Source organism: Rhinopithecus bieti, unplaced genomic scaffold (assembly GCF_001698545.2).
Source record: "Rhinopithecus bieti isolate Rb0 unplaced genomic scaffold, ASM169854v2 scaffold_30732, whole genome shotgun sequence".
NCBI lineage: Eukaryota > Metazoa > Chordata > Mammalia > Primates > Cercopithecidae > Rhinopithecus > Rhinopithecus bieti.
In genome coordinates this window covers 3972529-3995101 of record NW_016814045.1, presented here as the reverse complement: position 1 = coordinate 3995101, position 22573 = coordinate 3972529, and the positions used below count along the sequence as shown (strand labels likewise).

Genomic DNA, 22573 nt, shown 5'->3' with positions numbered 1-22573 from the left:
CCAAATGCTGTTCTTGTATTCTGATATGGTTAGGCTTTGTGTCCCCACCCAAACCTCATCTTGAGTTGTAATTCCCCAGATTTTGACGGAGAGACCTGGTGAGAGGTGATTGGATCATGGGGCCAGTTTCCCCCAGGCTGTTCTCGTGATAGCGAGAGAGATCTCATGAGTTCTGATGGTTTTATAAGGGGCTCTTCCCCCTTCGCTCCTCACTGCTCTCTCTCTCCTGCTGCCATGTGAAGAAGGTCCTCGCTTTTCCTTCGCCTTCTGCCATGATTGTAAGTTTCCTGAGGCCTCCCTCCAGTCACATGGAACTGTGAGTAAATTAAATCTCTTTTCTTTATAAATTACCCAGTCTCGGGTATGTCTTTACAGCAGTGTGAAAACAGACCAATATGTATTCTCTTGTGGCTCTTTCTCATTATCTTCCCCTTCTCCCACTATATGTTAAACTCCCTGAGAGTAGGGGCAGCTTTCCTCATCTTGTAATGTCCAAATCCAGGAAGTGTTGTTTATTTTAATTGAAAGACTTCACGATCGGGATCCCTTGTCTCTTCCACGTAGACCCCTGCACTGTTCTTCAACATCTATGTTCTCTTACCATTTTCCACCCCCTCACAGCTGCCTGGGGCCTCTCTCTAAGACATCTAGCAATGTCATTCCCTGGTTTTTATATCTCTAGTTGCATCCCACTACCATCCTAGAGCATAAAAATTCCTTCCCCTACAAATAAGTCTCCTTATAATCTAACGCCAACGTAGTGCTTATAGCCTAACTTCCTACTGGTCTACTTCCCCCAATCCCATCTCCTTGCCACTTTCCAAAAAGTAAGAAGCTGCTACATATCAGTGACTTTGCAAATGCTGTTTTCCCTACAAGGGACCCCATTCCATTACCAATCTACCATAGGAAATAGTTTTAATTTAAAGGAAAGAAAAGGAGAGTAGCATTATTACTACTGATAGTGATAATAAAAGCTTTAGTTTCTTGAATTTACAATGAGCTATTACTAAACGCTTTGCCTGCATTATCTCATTTATTCTTCAAAAAACTTACCACAAGGTAGTTTATGATTACCCCCTTTTTCCCAAAGAATAAATGGAGGCTTAGGGGGAGATAAGTAATCTGTCAGAGTACACAGGTAGGAGGTGGTGAAGGCTGGAGTTCTCTGAGGGTCTGCCAAGCTTGGGAGCCTGGGCTCTTAACTCCGATGCCAGACAGCAAGTTGCAATTTAAATGTCACCTCCTCTCTGTAACTTTTTCTGATCAACCCTCGTTGCTGCCATGGAATTAGTCACTCCATCCTCCGAGTACCCAGAGCATGTTGTGCAGGCTGCCACTTTTCATGTTATATTGACATTTCTTTTGTCAATCTCTCAAGTTCATCTCCACCAGAAAGAAAATTCCTGGGGGGACACAATTGTCATTTCCATCTCTGGGACTCTCCAAGGGCTTCTCGAATTGCCTGAGATGCTGTAAATGCTTTGTATATGTTTGTTGAATGAATTGGGAGAATATATGACAATGGAGACATTTCAAGGAAAAGCAGTCCAGGGGAAGAGAGACAGACCAGGACAGGCTGGGGGTCCTGACTTCTGCCCCTGACTTTCTGCATAATTTTGAACAGTATCTTCACCTCCACACATCACCTCTATGTTTAAAATGAAACCCTGTGCCTCTCTGGCTTTACAGACTGTTCAGAAGAAAAGTGAAATTATATACATGAAAATGTTACAGGGCTGGGCGTGGTGAATCCCAGAACTTGGGAGGCTGAGGCAGGCAGATTACTTGAGGTCAGGAGTTCAAGACCAGCCTGGCCAACATGGTGAAACCCTGTCTCTACTAAAATACAAAAATTAGTAGGGTGTGGTGGTGGGCACCTGTAATCCCACTTACTAGTGAAGATGAGGCATGAGGATCCCTTGAACCTGGGAGGCAGAGGTTGCAGTGAACTGAGATCATGCCACTGCACTCCAGCCTGGGCAACACAGTGAGACTTTTGTTTCAAAAAAAAAATGTTTCAGTAAGTTTGACTGTCTCATTAATTCCTGTTTTAAAGAAATAGCGTTAAAGTTATTTTTCCTGATTATAAAAGGAAAGTGAAACGATTTTTTTAAAAGTAAAACTCCAGAAATGTGCAAGTCATGTGTTCTTTAAGCAGAAGATACTAACACAATGTGAGCCTTAGAACATGTTCTGAGCTCTGAGAGATCAAGGCCCTCTGGTGAGGGGCCATATTTCTTTCCTCTCCTTGAACTTCAGTTTCCTTGATGACTTTATTGTTATTATTGTTGTTGTCATTGTCGTCGTTGCTGCTACTTCATTCCTGCAATCCTCTCTCTATATAGAATTCATAGAATAGTCTTGTGTTGCTAAAAATCATCATAAATATAATTTAATGGCTACACAAATGCATCACTGCATGAATGTAGCATAAATCTAGAAAAATGGGTTTTGATTTTGAAGGATCATTTGATAGAATTGGTTCCTTTGAGTCACTTAAGGCCAGTGCTGTAGACGAGGGTGATGGGCCTGAGATTTGTGGGACAGCCTATTTCATCAGCAGTTGTTCCCACAGGATTTTCCCAGGGGCAGTGGATTAGTCTGTTTTCATGCTGCTGAGAAAGACATACCTGAGACTGGACAATTTACAAAAGAAAGAGGTTTATTGGACTCACAGTTCCACTTGGCTGGGAAGGCCTCACAATCATTGCAGAAGATAAAAGGCACATCTCACATGGTGGCAGACAAGAGAAGAGCGCTTATGCAGGGAAACTCCCCTTTTTAAAGCCATCAGATCTCATGAGACTTACTCACTATCACAAAAACAGCACAGGAAAGACCTGCCTGCCTGATTCAATTACCTCCTACCAAGTCCCTCCCACAACACGTGGGAATTCAGGATGAGATTTGGGTGGGGACAATTCCATATCAGGAATTGTCAGACCCTCAATGCCCAGGGAAGGACATTCATGATAGGATTTCTCCTTCCAATGTGGGTTCCAGGCCTTCACAGCAGACACAGTGTGCCTCATTGTATTTCACGGAGGCTTTCTTCACAGCCCAGCCATAGCAACAGCTGAACATTACTCCACAAATTCAGGAAAGATTGAAAGGCAGCGCTGTAAAATAATTTGTAATCTTATTCCTGACATCTGTGTCAAAGCAGGGAGAAGACAGCCCACAAGGGGAACAATAATAGCTATTGTTTACCAAGGGCCTACTATGTGTTAAGCCCTGTGCAGTGAGCTTCACGTATGTTTTTATTCAGTCTTCACCACAAGCTTGGCAGGTAATGACCATTACTAGCCACACTTTACAGAGAAGCAAAATGGGGATCTGCACTGTGAAGAGACTTTCCAGCTGTGGAATGAGGAGACCTCCTCCCTTCTTGAGGAAAGGAGGACAATGGCTCCCAGCTTGTCAACTCCTTTCAAACCACATAGATTGTCCCCAGTTCCATAGCACTTAGAAAGCAATGTCAGGGATAGAAGTACTCAGCCAATGCCCAAATGGCAGATATGTTGTTTCTTAAGTTCTCCAAGGACCAGAAAAAGCTGGCCTCTCTTCCAGTGCCAGGAAATAGGACGAAAGATACAGTGAAGTCTTACCTTTAAGAACACCCTTAAAATTATTTGTCTCAAATCAGATTTGTCCAGCTCCACTAACAGAAGCTGAAAGGCACTGAGATATTTGGAGGTAATTTCATTAGGATTTGATGATGGACCAGTCATTCTGTGTGACTGCATTTACCAGCACTTGCTGAATAATTTCCAAGCTCCCTCCCTCCCTTCCTTCCTTCCTTTTTCTTTCTTTCCTTCTTTCTCTCTCTCTCTCTTTTTCTTTCTTTCTTTCTTCTTTCTTTCCCTTCCTTCCTTTTTCTTTCCCTTTCTTTCTTTCTCTCTCTCTCTCTCTCTCTTTCTGTCTCTTTCTCCCTCCCTCCCTCCCTTTCTCTCTCTCGCTCTCCTCTGACAGCTGTAGTCCCTGTGTGACCAGTGAAAGCTGCTTGAGCACCAGCTTCCCCAGGGCCTGAACTTACCTACTCTGCAGAAACATGTTGATATGGTTTTGCTGTGTCCCCACCCAAATCTCAACTCGAATTGTAATCTCCATAAGCCCCATGTGTTGAGGGAGGGACCTGGTGGGAGGTGATTGGATCATGGGGGTAGTTTTCCCCAGGCTGTTCTCATGCTAGTGAGTGACTTCTCATGAGATCTGATGGTTTTATAAAGGGGCTCTCCCCGCTTCTCTCTCTCTCCTGTCACCATGTAAAACATCCCTGCTTCCCCTTCCACCATGATTGTAAGTTTCCTGAGGCCTCCACATACACGAGAAACTGTGAGTCAATTAAACCTCTTTCCTTTATAAATTACTCAATCTTGGGCAGTTCTTTATAGCAGTGTGAAAATGGACTAATACATATACATACTGAGTCAAGTGAAACTTTCATGGCAACAGCAGCAGCAGCAGCAACAGCAATGGCAGCAGTGACATCATCATCATTATCTAGGAGCACTCCTTATCCATAGCAAAGGTCTGCTCCATTGGACACAGCAGGGAGAATGCAGTAGCTATCCAAACAAATCGAGGAATCTCATATTTCCTCTTAATTCTCATTTCTGCAGCAGCTAATCATGGGATGGAAGAAAGATTTGGAGAATGAAGCATGCTCTTTTATACCCCAGCTCTCATATTTTAGTTTGCCTGAAAGAATTCTGTCACCCAGAGCTAGTAAGGTATTTGGGAATTTTATATTTTAAAAAATCTTTAGAGGAAAGACTGGCATGAAACAAAACTTTATGCACATTATTTTTAAAGTTGAACTTTGTAAAGCTTGTCATTAATTTGTTCCTTCAGTTCATTTGTTCTTTAAATTAATTTACTGCCATAACTTGAATTGAGTGCCTGCTACACACCATGCCCTGGATGGAAGGATGAATGGAAAGATAAAAGGATGTGGTCCCTTCCTGCATGGGTCTTACTTTCCTGTGGAGCATAGATAGGTAAAAAGAAAATTCCAATACACGTGGTAATGTTGTAACTGAAACAAGGACAAAGAACAACCGGAAACATGGCCTAGCAGAATGATGAGAGTTTTGCAGACAGCAAGAAGGGATAGGGCAAGAAATACTCCTCCCACTTAAAATGCACCAAGCCTTCCTCTTCACCCATTAATGTTTTTCATGGCATTCAAGACCCAGTTCTAGTTCCACAAAGTCTACCTTGATAAATGACTTCTGTACAGACATGCTACAGGTCCTTTGAAAGTTGAGATATGAATCCATGTTTTGCCTATATATTTTAGGCCTAGTATGCCCTGATATGTGTTCACCAAAGTCCTTATTAAGGCAATGCTTCCCCCTCCAAAAAACTTGCACACCATCCATATTACCATATTAAGCTGCAACCAAGCTACCCCAAGCTCATGATGCCACCTTTTGGCTACAAACTGTCATTTCAAGTCTTTTGTCTAATTTTTTTTTACTATTTTCTTTCTTTCTTTCTTAACTTGATTATCTCCCTGATCTCACCTTAACACACATAGGCATACACACAAACAGGTATACACATATATGACACATACAAACATACACATGCACATACAGTTTCAGGAATTTTCTCAATTAAATTAATTTTACCTCAGGAAAACAAGTTCCTAGACAAGTACAATGAGCTGCTGAAGAAGATGGGCTTTGAGCCCTGGCAGACTCGGATGGAATACAAATCCTAGCTTCCTCCTTCCCAGACTTGCAATGCTGGGAAGGCATTCAAGCCCTCTAATGGCCATTTCCACTTTGAGATGAGATAGTAATTATTGCCAACCTCACTGACTAAATTAGATAATGCCCTTAAAGTGCTTGGTACCATCTTGGTCACACAAATTCTCCATAAATGTGAACTGTTAATACTACAGTGCATTCTGTGGAGGGGATGCTTCCTCTCCCCATCCCCAGCCTTGTCTTTTTCCACTCAATCCAGTTATTCAGCAGCAACTCTTTCTCCTCCCTTACTCTCCACATCTAATCATGACATAAAGCTAACAATAATAACACTTGCATATTGAGAAAAAGAATGATGGTTTGTGTAGAAATAAAAGTAGACATTAAAAATCTTTCATTCATTTAGCAGGTGTTCGTTGACATTGTCCTGCAGACCAGGGACAACCATAAGAGTTGGTTGTGGCTAGACTCAGGCTAGTGGTCTCAATGGGAAGGAAGCATTTAGAGTCGAAAGGTCTTTAGGGACCAGGATGAACAGTGCCTGGAGATGAGCTAAAGGCAGAAGGAGAACCCTTTGGAAACTCCATGCCAGCCTCATCCTCTTATGTAAAGCCTGCTATTTCGTAAGTACCGACACTCACATAAACAAAGAGTTCTTTTTCTGAGTTTATAGATTTTGTGGTTTAATTAACAGAATTTAGGAGATCAATCCTAAACATATCATTGTCATCATAAACCACCAAAAATTCTGTGCCATTTTATACGTTTCTGCAAGTTGCCACATAGATGATCTCATTAGAGTCCATGATCCAGGCAAGGTGGCAACTGAGTTTAAGGTGCTCATTATTATCCTTAAAATATTTGATTCGTAAAGAATAAGCTTAGTTATTCATAGTATAGGAGCGTATGATACACTATTTAAGGGCAGGGACTCTAAAACAGTACTCCCTGGGTTCAGATTCTAGTTCTTCCACTAACAAGCTGTGTGGTTATAGGCAAGTTGCATGAACTCTCTGTGTCTCAGTTATTTCAGATGTAAAATACGAGCATCTGATGCAGGTGAAGTAAGGTAAAACACATCAGGTGCTTAGCTATTTGCCTAGCATACAGGATGTGTGGGCCATTAAATGATAGCCTTATTATAAATATTATTTTTCAACAAGGTATAGGGGCGCTGAGTGAAGGCCAAGAGCCAACTAACTACTCCTGGCTGGGAACCACACCTCCTCATGTCCTAGACTGTCCTCCCTCCTGCTTGTCACAGACTGGGGTTGGGAGGAGTTGGTACTGTCCTGCTGCAGTCTCTGACTCAGTCTCTGTGCTCATGGTCTGGCTCAGAGTAGTTGCTTAGTTGGGGCATTTCCAATTTGGTGTCCCAGGAATGAAAAGTGAAGTCAGAGCTTTGAAGCCCAGTCTCTGATGACACAGATGCCTCCCATCGTAAGATGTCTCTTATGACACAGATGACATAATAGCTCCAGTACTATTATGAGGTGAAGCAACAGAGGACGGGGTGACTTCCAATTTCCTTTTTTTTTTTCTTTTTGAACAAACTGCTCTGAATGTCTGGAGCTGGTGTGATGCCAAGCATTTACCTTTATTTAAACACTCAATAGCCTCCTCTGTGAAAACCGGGGTAATTAGGCCCCAAATATATCATCCAGAGGCTTACTTTAACTACCCAAAATAAAGGCTATATCCCAATTTCAACAAAATCACCAGATTGTTTTCCTTCCAAGAACTTCTGGCAGTGTTCAAGTTCCCTGCTTGATTCTCCCTATGGGATTGTTCATCCCCATCACTGGGGTGGCAGGAAACATGGGACAACCCTCTCTAGAGCAGTCAGTAACAGGATGCATCAGCCAGGAAGCGTTCTTGAGGCACGCCCTCACCACGCATAATAAACAAGCCTGGACATTCTTCCTCAAGCTGCTCTAAGACCCGTGAGACAGGACAGTATCTTCCCAGAAGGGAGCACAGATGACTAGAGACATACACACTCCGGTGTCCCTGGTTCATATCCTGCTTATTCCTACCAGCAGCGTAACTTCAGACATGATGCTTTCATCCTCTGCCACTTAATGTGCTCCCCTAAACAACAGGAGATAGCAATAATTGCCTACCTGTGTGTGAGGGCTCAAAATGCAATCCACTACACGGTAGGCATTTTGAGTCAAACTTTTCAAAAAATATATTTTAACATCTCTGAAGATTACAGTCTGTGTCACATTATACTTGGTAGCAAGTTTTCTTTCTTATGGGCACATAAAATCATGGTACATCTTACATTTGATAAAATATGGCATGTAGCCTATGGAAATCATTCCCCAGGAAAGGCAGGCTCTCCAAGACTGTTTTTTCCATTACTCTTCTGCTTTTATACCACAGTTTATTTCAAGGAACCAAGAATATGTACAAGAGAATCTTGTTTATACAAAAGTTTTTGGACTGAGCCAGGAAAACACCAATGGTTGCAGTAAATACATAATATTTGCAAGTATCTTGCCAACATCTCTGTTCTCCAATCTCATGCCATGACAGACAGCACTAATCAATTCCCCAGTTGTTCCCACTGAGCCAACATGTAGCCTCTGCATCCTCCTCAACACAGTTCTACAGGCAGCCATCACCAATCAGCCAGGGCTGGCACTTGAGCAAAATATATTTTAGGTCTCCGATTCAGGAGCTTGGGAGATAGAAAAAGAGAATAGGAATTGTCAGCCAAGTCAGGAAACTCAGATATAAGAAGAAGATTTCAAATATGGTACAGATTATTGCACCAAAAAAAAAAAAAAAGGTCTAGAGAGATTAATTTGGCATAAAGTCACTAGCCAATTACCTGCAGAAAGAATGTAGAATTTTTTTTCCTGTTCTCCCTGATAAGGCAGAATATTCTATCTAAATTTTCAATATCACTAATCATCAGGGAGATGCAAATTAAAACAATAAGATACCGCCTTACTCCTGCAAGAATGGCCATTATTAAAAAGTAAAAAAAAAAAAATCAATGTTGGTGTGAATGTTGGGAAAAGGAAACATTTATACACTGCTGGTGGGAATGCAAATTAATACAATCTCTATGGAAAATAGTATAGGATTCCTTACAGAGCTAAAAGTAGATCTACCGTTCAATCTAGCAATCTCACCACTGGGTATCTAGCCAAAGGGAAAGAAGTCATTATGCGAAAAAGACACTTGCACATGTATGTTTACAGCAGCACAAATCTCAACTGCCAAGATGTGGAACCAACCTAACTGCCCATCAGATAATGAGTAGATAATGTGGGATATATGCACCATGGAATACTACTCAGCCATTAAAAGGAATGAAATAATGTCTTTTACCACAACTTGGATGGAGTTGGAGGCCATTATTCTAAGTGAAGTAACACAGGACTGGAAAACCAAAAACCGAATGTTCTCACTTTTAAGTGGGAGCTAAGCCATGAGTAAGCAAAGGCATACAGAGTAACGTAACAGACCTTGGAGACTCAGAAGGGGGAGGGTGGAAAGGAGGCTAGGAATGAAAAACTACATATTAGGTACAATGCACACTACTTAGGTGATGGGTGCACTAAAATCTCAGAATTCACCACTATATAATTCATCCATTTAACAAAAAACCACTTGTACTCCAAATGTATTGAAATAAAAGCATATATATATAGATATAGATATATAGATATCCTTTCTTTTTTTTTTTTTTGAGACAGAGTCTCGCGCCCAGGCTGGAGTGCAGTGGCGGGATCTCAGCTCACTGCAAGCTCCGCCTCCTGGGTTTAGGCCATTCTCCTGCCTCAGCCTCCCGAGTAGCTGGGACTACAGGCGCCCGCCAAATCGCCCGGCTAGTTTTTTGTATTTTTTAGTAGAGACGGGGTTTTACCGTGTTAGCCAGGATGGTCTCGATCTCCTGACCTCGTGATCCGCCCATCTCGGCCTCCCAAAGTGCTGGGATTACAGGCTTGAGCCACCGCGCTTGGCCAGATATATAGATATCCTTTCTATCAAACCATGCTCCCTTTCTCAGCACCAAAGTCAAATTCCTTAGGACTTAAGTAAACAAGAAGTTACCTGACAAATTAGACTGTGGCAAAGAGAGGATGAAGGGGCACTAGTCATATAAAAGTCATTTGTTTTTTGTTTTTGCAAAATTCCCTTTTGCTCATTTGTCACCAACAATTCATTGCTCAGGTAAGTGATCTATAGAAAAATCAGGAATCGTCACTGCAAAGCACTGAGCCCAACAAGCAATCCATCCTAGCCCCATGGTTCCTGTGATTTTAATGGCTAAACCATTTTATTGCAATGTTCCTATCCATGAAAATACGAAAAAAAGTGTCACGAATCCTGTATAAGAATGAGAGTTGCAACCAGTCATCCTATACCCATTTGGGGTCCTCTTGGGATTTCGAAAGTACTTGACATGTATGGTGTTTACCATCAATATTGATTAATATTCCCAAGCAATGGAAACTAACCAATAAAAATCACATCTGGAAAATTAAAAGTGACAGATGGAATGGGGATCTCTCCTCCTTGTCAAATTTTAATTCAAAATTAGATTGGAGCCTTCAATGCTAAGACAGGGACCCTTGACCCCTGAGTAATTACTTTCCAACATCATTTTCTTTAATTTGGAGGAGATATTTCTATTCTAGGAATTGCTGGAAAGGCTCATTTTATGAAAATGAAGCTATATCTTAAGAAAACCTTGTTTGTTGCTTCCTTCTGTTTCCGGTACATTTCTGCTCCTAGTGAGAGGTATGCTTGCCACAGGCCTCTGGCTCTCCACTCTCAGCACTCTTAGCATTATAATTACACTAGCAAACTCCAAAGTCATTGAGACTAATGACACAGCTTGCAACTTACAACCTCTGCAAGGCTTCAGGGATGAGCCAGAAAGTCTGAACAGGCAATTCTTTACTCCCTGAAATGTGGCTTCCCATATTTAGAAAACACATTTGTTGAATAAGGGAAAGCAATCTGAGGGGAAAGCACATTCAAGAATATGAAGGTAGGAAATGACAGCATTCTCAGTGATTATTTCACTCATTCACTCATTTCATTTCATTAGTGCCTTCATTTGCTCAAAAAACTTGGGTACCCACTGCATGCCAGGCACCCCACTGGGTATTGAGGATAAAAGAGTAAAACAGGGTGCCTGACCTCAGGGGGTCCACAAAATATGGGGGAAACCTACAAATTACCTTACAATGTCCTAAGCACAATGAGCACAGTGACCTAGGCATGCACAGGGCCTCGGAGAACACAGGTCAAGGGACTGAGGAAGGGTAGCTTTTCCAGCCCAAGTGGGGAGAGAGTGGGGACAGGTGGGCTGAAAGCAGCAGGACTTGGTGGGTGAATGGAAGGGGCAGGCAGGTGACAGAGAGGGAGGGGCAAGGGCAGCTTGAGATCTAGGATGGCAGTCCCATAAACTGAGATTCCGAATTCAGGTGGAGTGTGGAGTGGGCTTCAGGGAGCTGGCAATGAGTTGACTTTGGGGCACAGTGCATTTGAGATGCCTGAGAGACATCACATCAGAAGAGGTCTGATTTTCTCCAGGCACAGACCATGCCTAACTCATTTCTGAGCTTTTGTGCTGAGTATCTAAGAGGTTCTCATAAACTGCTGAAGGAATAAATAAATGAATACTGTGCATAAGAAGCACATCTACAAATGCTTATCCTGTATTATATTATTTAATTCATGCAGGAACTCTGTGAGGAAGATCTATTATCACTCCATTTATTTCACAAATAGGCACAAGCCTTAAAGTCTTATAGTCTAAGAGAGGAGCTGTGACAAGTTCACAGATAAAAATGACTCAAAAAAAAAAAAAAAAAAAAAAAAAAAAAAAAAAAAAAAAAGAGGCAGAGCACATGAAAATGTGCTCAATATCATTCATCATTGTGGAAAGGAAAATTAAAACCACAGCGAAATACCACTAGGACTGTTATAATCCAAAGGACTGACAACAATAAGACTTGGTGGGGATGTGGGTAAACAAAACCTCAAACATTGCTGGTTGGAATGTGAAGTGGTACAGCCACGTCATGTGATGGGTCACCCACCGGGTTACTTAGGAGCGTATGTACGTTGCTTGTCTTTAAAGGCCGGCGGTGAGCCAAGGCCAAGGTGCCAGCTGAGAAGCAGGTGTCCCTGATAACCCAAACATCCCAGAGGGTAGCTGAGAATCTACCAAGGAGAACAGACCCATCGCACATGCACAGTAGGCAAAGGGCCAGAAAATTAGCTTAAAAGCAGCTTTAGGTTGGGAGGTTGTGTTGATCTCTAAAGCTGTCCTGCCACCATCCAAGAGTACCTTATATGTAAGTCGTAATAAACTCATCTACTGGTCAAGCTGGACTCATCCAAGTCATTCTTTAATCACTTAGCTCCCACCTAGCTTCAGGGAATGTTTTTTAAAATATATAATTCCACGTTTTTCTCATTATAGCTTCTATAGAAAATAGTACGGCAGTTTCTTCTAAAGTTAAACGTACACTTCCCACATGCCCTAGCAATTCCACTCCTAGATTTCTACCCAAAAGAAGTCAAAACACATTCATACAACACTTGTTTGTGAATGTTCAAAGCAGTATTATTTATAATAGTCAAACGTTAAAAACAATCCAAATATCAATCCACTAGTGACTGGCTAAACAAAAGGCGGCAAGCTCATATAATATTATTCAGCAATGCAAAGAAATGAAGTATTGATATGTCCTAAAATACGACAAACCTCAAAAACATGCTAAGGAAAGAAGACAGACACAAATGACCTCAAATTGTATGACTTCATTTATATAAAATTTCCCAGAAAAGGTAATCTATGGAGATGAAAAGCAGATTCGTGGTTGCTTAGGGTTGGCGAGAGGAGGGAAAGAAAGTGACTGCAAATGGAACTTTGGAGAGTAAAAGAAGTACCTAAACCGAATATCGGTGATGGTTGCATAACTATAAATTTTCTAAAACTCGCCAAACTGAATACTTTCAATGGTTAAATTTTAAAGTGTATAATCTATACTTCAATAAAACTGCTTTTATTTTTATTTATTCTATTATTTATTATTATTTTTATTTATTTATTTTTGAGACGCAAGTCTACTGGCCCAGGCTGGAGTGCAGTTGCGTGCCATCTCGGCTCACTGGCAAGGCTCCGCCTCCCGGAGTTCACGCATTCTCTGCCTCAGCCCTCCCGAGTAGCCTGGGACTTACAGGCGCGCCTGCCACCATGCCCAGCTAATTTTTTGTATTTTAGTAGAGACAGGGTTTCATCATGCTAGCCAGGAAAAACTGCTTTAAAAAAAAAAAGGTAAAGAGAGCTTGGTGATTTAGAAGAGGGGACGGTCCCAGTTAGAGCAGCTTCGTACATTTGTGCTGGCCCTGGAAAGCTAGGTAGGATTTCAACATGTTGAAAGGTACAAGAAGGAATTTCAGGCAAAGAAAGAAGCAGAGGCTATGCCTGCAAGTAAGACAGTGCCAGCATGTTTGGGCAATATCCAGACATCCATTTTGGCTGGATATTTGGATGGAAAAAAGTTGTTGAAAAGACTGAAAAATGTGGTTGTGACCAGATCAGATCACAGAAGCTGAAAATGATTGGGCTAATGCATTTACGACTTAATTTGGTAGGCAGTGGGGAGCTACTGAACATCCCAGAGTAGGGGAGTGTCCTGGTAAAGATTGATGGGGCAACAGTGAGGAATGTGTGTTAGAAGAGCCAGCCACAAAAACAGAGCATCAAATAAAAGGCTCATAGAACTGGCAGTACTGAGTAGTTACTCACCTGTATTGATAATGCAAAAGAGAGAGAGCCTCACTCTACCAGACTGAAAGGAAAATAATACTATATAGCACTTATTTAGTGCTTCCTATGACCCAGGCCCTGTTTAAAAGAATCACTGTTCTACAGGAAAGGAAGTTAAGAGCCTGCTATGTACAGAATGACCCAAATGGACTGATGATCATCTTTAGGTTTACTCCAAAGAGAAGGAAAAAAGATAAAGGAGGTTATAAAATGCTTCACTTGAGGTCAGGAGTTCGAGACCAGCCTGGTCAACATATAGTGAAACTCTGCCTCTACTAAAAATACAAAAGTTAGCTGGGCATGGTGGCTTACGCTGGTAGTCCCAGCTACTTGGGAAGCTGAGGCCGGACAATCACTTGAACCCAGGAGGTGGAGGTTGCAGTGAGCTGAAATCACGCCACTGTACTCCAACCCGGGTGACAGAACAAGACTCTCTCTCAAACCAAAAAGAAAGAAAAAAGAAAAAAAGAAAAATGCGATACTTCAAAGGTGGAAGGATAGTAAGTGAGACAAATGACAAAGACCAGTTTACATGGCTCTCTGGCCAAAAAAGGCAAGAGTAGCTGGCACCACTGATGCTCCCCATGGATGTCACCACTGTGTAAAGCAGGAATGTCAGGGTGGCTTTCAGAAGAGAATCCAGCTGTTTGTGAGTCACAAAGTGTGTATAAACATTATTTTTTTAAATGAGCTTCCAATACTGAAATATCAGAAAATTTCACATAAAACATGGAAATTTTCAGTTTCTCTTGAAATACTGGGAATTCTAGCAACTATAGGGTCCAATCTCACATGGTATCAATCAATCAGGGCTGAGTAGCCCTCATCCTCTTTTAAGCATTAGAGTCCCTGCCTGTCACATGTATTCATTCAAAAGTATTTATTGGGTACCTACTATATGCCAAGTGCTGTTTATAGGACCTAGAGACACAGCAATGACAAAACAGACAAATATGCTTACTTTCCTGGAGCTCATATTCTCATGAGGATAGGTAGACAATAACCAAATAATATAATGTGTATTTCCAATTATAAGTAATGAGAAAAATAAAGAAGGTATGATTTTTAGTGGATGGAGAGGTACTGGGAATTGTAGACAGGGTGATCAGAGAAGGGAAGCCTCTATGCTTAGGTGATATCTGACTCAAAAGGAAACAGCACATCCATCATGTTTTATATGTGGGAGGAACACATAAATAAATGAGCATGGGGCAGGGGCATTTCAGGCCTGGCAATGGTTTGGATTTTATTCTGAGTGAGATGGATAACTATTGGCAGGTTTGAGCAGAGGAATGACATGTTTGGGCATACTCATTTATGTTGGTGACTGGCCCCTGTAAGCATTTGAAGTTTGGGTCCTTGGTTTAAAGCACGATGGGCAGAGGTTAAAGGGTTCGAGCTGGGTTCTGTGTCTAGAGAAGAAAAATAATCAGATGATGGGGCAGAAATTTCCTGATCTTCAGAACATAGTGTTTATGCAGAAAATAGCTCAATATGTAGTAATGACCTTGAATAACTGGCATCTATGGGCAGAGTTAACACACAATGAAGCCCCTTCAGAAACCAAGCTCACAGGACCCTGAGACTGGGCACCACTTGAATGTAGGCCAGAGGAAAAGGTTCCTAGTGGACATGCATCTGGGATGTTATACCTTGTTCACTTAAAAAAGCTGCTCTCCCTTCTCTATCCAGCAGTGATCGTTCACCCTTGCTGGTGTACTCAATTTAGTGCTGGTACACTCAAGTAGACAAATCCTAAGCCTTGTTTTATTTCAACAACTTGAGTTAATTCTCAAGTCCTCCCAACTCAGGAAAAATCTGGTCCTTGTAATCCAAAACAAAGCAATGATCAATGCTGGGAGTTCAATGTGATCTGCCCTTTCAGAAAATCCATTTTTAGATGCTGAAGAGCTTGCAACATTTGACAAGAAGAAATAATCTACTCACAATCAGAGTGTGATCCCGGCCCATGGTGATGACTGTCCGGTTCACTGTCCGCAGCAGTTGGACCATGATCTCCTGGATGTGGTGGTAGGTGAAGGCCTGTAACACAGTCAGAGACATCTATGTGACAACTAGGACACTGTGTCTGCACAAATGTCCAAAGGACACAGACAATAGTGGTCAGACATGGTGATCTTCAACACCATCACCAGCACCACCACCACCACTGCCGTCATCATCTCATCATCGTCATCATCATCATCACCACCGTCATACCTCCATCACCATCACCACCTGCACTGGGCATAAGAAATTCCACCAGTCACCTGAAATATAAGTTAAGATCTCTTAACTTAGGCTTTGGAATCAGGAACTTTGGAGCTAGAATACTAGCTCTGACATAACTAGTACTGCATTGGTTAAGTTATTATATGGTTTGGATCTGTGTCCCCGGTGAAATCCCATGTTGAATCATAATCCCCAGTGTTGGAGGTGGGGCCTGGTAGAAGGTGACTGGATCATGGGAGTGGATTCTCATGGTTTAACACCATCTCTCTTGGTGCCGCCATCGCAATAGTGAGTTCTCATGAGATCTGATTGTTTAAAAGTGTGTGGCAACTTCTCCCCTCTTTCTCTTCCTCCAGCTCTGGCTACGTGAAGATGCCTGCTCCTGTTTTGCCTTCCACTATGGGTAAAAGTGTCCTGAGGCCTCCCCAGAAGCCTAGGAGATGCCAGTATCACACTTCCTGTACAGCTTATGGAATTATGAGCCAATTCAACCTTTTTTCTTTATAAATTACCCAGTCTCAGGTATTTTTTCATGGCAGTGCAAGAACAGACAAACACAGTTATATTAACTTTTCTAATCCTTGGTTTCTTCATCTAATAGTCAGGATCTGAGCCGGAATAAGGAGGAAATTTAAGGGAATTCGTTATACAGGTAACAGAAATGCCAGCACACCAAACAAGGTAACCTAGATTCAGCCACAGCAGGAAGTCACTGTCACCTGGAGGCTGGAGGGACAAATCGAGGAGGCAGTGTTTCTGGAGCCCCGGGACTAGGGGTTATATAATGGAAACTACAGTTACATAATGGTAACCACATCATGCCTGTATAATAGAAGCCACATTATCCACCTTGGTTGGAAATTTACAGTGAGTCAGGTTGTAACAGGTATTGGGGTTCTGTCCACTTTAAATACGGGTCCCTAAACTTTCTGTAGGATTTGTTGATCCTGTTTGAGCTTTTGTTGTAGTCGGCAAGGGTTTCGAGCAAATTCATCTATATCTTGGATCATTTTACCAGCATGGCTTTTAGGCACAGAGTTGCATACCATGCATATGCGAGGGTGGCCACGGCCAAGTGGAAAGGCCTTGGGATCTTAACTTCAGAAGCTCTGGGTCTGAAGTTCAATGCTGTATTTGCCAGCTGTGCAACCTTACTTATCACTTCTCTGAGCCTCAATTCTCTCATCTACAAAAATGTAGAAGGTTTTCTCAAGGTTGATGTGGACATAAAAATGACATGTGCAATTCTGGAAGAATATATATGCCTGGGTCCTCTGCTGGAGGTTCTGTAATCTGAGACAGAGCCTGGGCATCAGCAATTTCTGAATTTTAGGTGTGTTATTTGGATGGCTAAGAACTATGATGTGACACGCTGTTTAGCTCTGGAGATGGGGGCTTGAGAACAGCCTTGTGTCTCCAGGACCTAGCCAGAGCCTGGCATAAAGAAAGTGCTAAATGGATGGTGGCTGAAAACATGGATGACCACTCATGCTCATTTACAAGTATGCCAGCAAGCTTTACTGCGTTAAACTTAAGTGTGGTTTTTGGCCCTTAATGTAAGGAATTGCAGGAAGTCGGTTATACAGTGAAAGAGAAGAGATTTGCAGTTTGGGTAGGGCCAGAAAAAGAAAAGATGTGCTTATTAAAAAATGTCCTCCCCCGCCCCAGTGACTTTCAATGACTTTTGGCATCCAGAGATGAATAACCCAGAGCTTTCTTTCTCTTTCTGCCTTAGACTCACTTTGTCACTTTGGCTAGTCCCAGACTCTCTAGCTCTGTGGAACCACCAACAGAACCTCTGCCACTGGAGCTTTTGTTAGAGCATTTATTTTACAGAAACAAGTTCCTCTGCTTCATAAGGTGTAGCCAGACTTCAGTCTCTGTTGGAGACTGGCTGGTCTCTCCCCACCAACCAGCCCTTTCTATTCCTGACACTCAATGCCAGGGAAGACAGACCTCCCCATATTTCTGGCCCAAAGGTGAACCTCTCTCTTGATTTCCTTCTCATTTATTTCTCCAAGCCATTTTGCTGACTTACAGTCTCCTGTTCCTTGTATTACGTGAACATGATGTTCATGGTTACAACAACGACCACAGCTGACAGTCTTTAGTGTTTCCTAAATGCCCGGCACTCTGCTAAGCACTTTACCTCGCCTCACATCCAGATGAGCAACATTACTGTCTCCACTGTTCGGATGAAGACACTGAAGCCAGAGTGGTTAGGTAATTTATCCAGGGTCACCCAGTGAGGAAGTAAGCAAGAAAGGATTCAACCCAGCGGCTATCTCCAGAGTACTCGCCTTACCCAAACGCACCCACACAGACTGGAACATGATCATAGATTTCTGGTGGCTACTTGGGGGGTTTCATCCTCCTCCTTCCATTTCTCAAGATGGATAGACCCTGCCTTCGACTGGACCAACTTCTAACTCCTTCAGTGACTTCTGATCTTTTCTCTGCCTTTTATAAAATCTTCAATGCTATGTATTCCCCCTCCCTTATCTTTTCTGCATTCCTTTGCAATTTCATCAAATTTATATAATGTTTTTCATTTTGATGCTATTTTTTCCAGGATTACATCTCTCCCCTTGTGAATACAGATATTAAAACCCCCTTTCTTGACCTCCTGCCGCTTGCTTCTTTTAAATAGCCATTTCTTCTTGTTCCAAAGAGCAGCAATTAGACTGCTCAGGAAGTCTGGTATTTAAAAGTAGAAAACTGTCAAATTCGATTCATTTCACTCTGAAAGCTCCCAGTATTGGGAGGTTGTAGAGCAGAGTGTTTTGAGATTAGAGATACTTGAGTTTGAATCCCAGTTCTGCTCATTTGGGCTGGATGACCTTGGGCAAGCTGCTTTTCCTGAGTTTCTGTTTCTTTGTTTATAAAATGTGGCAAATAATAGTAACCTCAAGGTTTGAGGAATAAACAAGGTAATGCAGGTAAAGCCTTTGATACTGGGGGTTGGAATATAGGAAGCCCTCAGTACGTGGTGACTGTGACTCACATTCCCCTTGGTTTCCATCAGTACTCTGGCTGGGCTTGCAGATTCCCAGCACGTAGCAGAAAGTGCAGTACAAGGCAATGCATAATCTAAACTCTGGGTGATATCGAAATGTCACCCAAAGAATGTATAGCATATATGCAAATGGAAAACTTTCAAGATGATAAACCTGTGCTAAGCAGTAAAAGTGCAGCCACAAATCACCCACTGTTAATTGCTCCAGTACCAGGCAAGTGGAGGGAGACTCTAGGAAAGTGACTTCCGGGCTCAAACTAAACGGTGGCTTGTAATTGAAATGACAAAATCAGTCTTCTCATTACGGCCTTGGCAAAGAAATTAATCCATCCAACCTAAACACACTGCAAATTGTAGTGATTTTTTTTTTTCTTTTAATAATTATAGGCTCTGGTATCTGGAAGGGACTTGAAGTCTCATGCAGAGCTCGCTACATAACTTAACAGCAGAAGGTGAGCTGGGAGGGGATGGGGATCAGGCAGGGTCGGGGCTAAGGGAGACAAGCCCCTCTCTTCTTGACTCACTCTTGGCCCTAGGCCAGTCCTAGGACTTTGCAGAATGCAGTGCAAAACTACTGATCTCCTGCAGGATTTCCAGAATAAGAGAGCACACCAAATATGAGAATATTTTAAGTAACAATAGACAAAGCATTTCATAACACTAAACCAAATTATCTAAAAAATGTGGCCTTTTTTTTCATTTTTCTTTCAACACTTCTCATGATACCAGGTAGAGAAATCTCCTTTTGGTGATTATATGTCTTTAATACCTCTCTAGTTCTTGTAAAACCCCTTTTCTAACAAAGAGGAAAGTCTTTAGGTCAGAGCAGGCAGCAAACAGTATCTACCTAGAACTTAATGACATTGTTTTGCTTTTATTGTGTTTATATTTTGAAGTTGGTTATATTTATGGCAAGTGTGCAAGAAAAAGCTCCAAAACTTGGAAATAAAGCAAAATGATGATTGCATGATATTTTTAGTAGAACGTTTGGAAAACCACACTGAAGGTCCTTTTACCCTCTCAGGAATATAACTTTGTTTGGATTAAGCAGCCACAACTGATTAGAAACTAGAAATTTTATAACCTTGCAGAATTAGTAGTTAACTTGCAGAAAAATGATACAATGTGATGTTTGCAGCTTTGCTAAAACTCATAGTTTTATCACTCTGGATAAAATTTACCTGTTTTATACCTAATGACAATTTTATACAAGTATCTCTTCTCTCACAAAATATCAAGAAACCTGAATGCTTTTGAACCAGGTTGTTGTTGTTCGGCTTGTTTCCTAGTTTATCAGTTAAATAAAACTTCAACATGCTCAGTGTCTAATTGCATAGGATAATATATTTAATAATTTGAGAAATCTACTTTTACACAAATGATGCTACTTATGGTTTTGATATAAAATTTTATTTGTATCAAAGTTATAAGTGTATACAGTTCTGAAAATTCTTCAAGCTTCATTTAAAAACAAAACAAGCTGGGCACAGTGGCTCATGCCTATAACCCCAGCACTTTGGGAGACCAAGACGGGAAGACTGCGTGAGCCCATGAGTTCAAGATCAGCCTGGGCAACATGGCAAAATCCCATCTCTACAAACAATATAAAAGATCAGCCTGGCATGGTGGTGCACACTTGTAGTCCCAGCTACTGAGGAGGCTGAGGCAGGCTTGCGCCCAGAAAGTTGAGGCTGCAGTGAGCTGTGATTACACCACTGCACTCCAGCCTGGGCAACAGGGAGTGAGACCCTGTCTCAAAAAAAGAAAAAAAAAAATCCAAATCCCCAAACAAAAAAAATATAGCAGTCTCTCATGATCCCCTTGCCAGAGGAACTTTTGTACCTCTTTAAGCTATTGTAATTGTTATTTTGGCATTTATGAACATGATGCCAATAATATGCTTATATTATTTCTTTTTTAAACATTTCTTTTCACTTTTTGGCATTGTCTATTAACTGTTCACCATAAAAAAAATAAGCATTTTGGCCAGGGGCGCTGGCTCATGCCTGTAATCCCAGCACTTTGGGAGGCTGAGGCGGGCAGATCATCTGAGCTCAGGAGTCCGAGACCAGCCTGGCCAACATGGTGAAACCCCGTCTCTACTAAAAATATAAAAAGTAGCCAGGCATGATGACGCATGCCTGTAATCCCAGCTACTTGGAAGGCTGAGGCAGGAGAATGGCTTGATCCCAGGAGGTGGAGGTTGCAGTGAGCCGAGATCGCACTATTGCACTCGAGCCTAGGCAATAGAGCAGTCTCAAAAGAAAAAAAAAAAAAGCAAAAAAAACAAGCATTTCACTCTTTCCTCCCACTGTCCCATCAGGCACATGCATCCTTCCCATTTCTCCTTCCTCACATACACTAATGGTATAATTTTGCTTTGATCAATATTTATTATTTAAAATATTTTGAATATGCAAATACCATTCTCATCCAAGTTGTAAACTATGATGGATTCCCATTTCTTGTACACTCCTCATTTCCTGCACCCCCCACCCCCAAAAAAAGCAATTTGGAAAAATCCAAGATTCCTTTTAGTTCTCTGAGTGTTTAGTTTTTTCAGTATTATCTCCCGATCTACAATGGTATCTTCTGCTGTTGTTCTAAGTTCTCTCTGCCTATTTTCTAAAGTTTGCTTTGCCTCACAGAGTCTGTGTCCTCCAAGTAGCTTTTCTTCTGTTTGCTTGTTTTGCACTCTCTCTTCTATGCGAGCATTGTTCCTTAGTTATCTTTAATCCTTGGGGCTATGTTCTCATTTCAGTGTGTGTAATGCTAAGGTGATCACCGACTGAGCATGTGAGTAGGGCTTGTGGTCTGTGAGCTTACTGCAGGGTGATCTGGTTGGGACATTTAGCTGGAAAGCACTGCCTGAGCATGTGAGTAGGGCTTGTGGCCTGTGAGCTTACTGCAGGGTGATGAGCTTGGGACATTTAGTTGGAGAGATGCCAATATCAATATATGCAAGTCTTTCTTCTTGGACTGCTTGGATTTCACTAATAACAATTGTCTGAACCCTGCATGATGTGTGAAGGCCTGGCCACCAGTGCTGTAGGAGCTGAATGGGAGGAAAGTGCTGGAGGTTTTAGCCTCCAGGATGCATATTTTGATTGAAATCTGCTTTTGAGTAAGGTATCACGGTCCTCAATTTTGTCTGGCATCTCCTAGGCCAGATATCCTCTATTTTTTCTTCTTTATTATATACACCTTCAATAACTCAGCCCCATGGAGTCAGACTGCTTCCGGAACAGGCTCTCAATTGATCCTCCTTATTTGAGCTCCTTCCTTTCATTCACCCTGACGTGCAGGGGCACCTGGTACTACCATTTCCGGAAACTTTGTTTTAGATTGGATAAGTCCTCAGGGTCCTCCACTGCTGGCTTATGAAATACTTTTCTCAGGTCTGCTATGTCATGTACCAACTTTCCGTATGATTCCTACCTTTCTTTCAAAGAAATTCTTTTATTATTTTAGGAGGTTTTCAAGAGGGAGGAAAAATAGGTACCTATTGTAATTTACTATCTTTACAAGGGAATTCTATTCTAAACTTTTCACGTTTGAATATTTAGAAGTGAGGTGATTTTGTTAAATATATTAAACATACATCTGATAGTCATACATTTTTAAAAATATGATTGTGTCATGTAAATGTCTAAGGTTTCAAAAGGAGTAACAGTGCAATCCCTAATTTTACAGAAAGAAAAACTTCAGAGGGCGGAGCAAGATGGCCGAATAGGAACAGCTCCAGTCTCCAACTCCCAGCGCGAGCGACACAGAAGACCGGTGATTTCTGCATTT

General features: G+C 41.7%; 1 protein-coding gene across 1 annotated transcript in view; it reads right to left on the bottom strand.

Annotated features, from left to right (window-relative positions):
• DOCK2 (dedicator of cytokinesis 2) overlaps nt 1-22573 on the bottom strand; it is a 443859-nt gene that overhangs the window by 226340 nt on the left and 194946 nt on the right. Inside the window, exon 27 of the mRNA XM_017849424.1 lies at nt 15478-15573. Within this exon, the coding sequence (XP_017704913.1) occupies nt 15478-15573 (96 nt within the window). The remainder of the gene's footprint in view (nt 1-15477; nt 15574-22573) is intronic.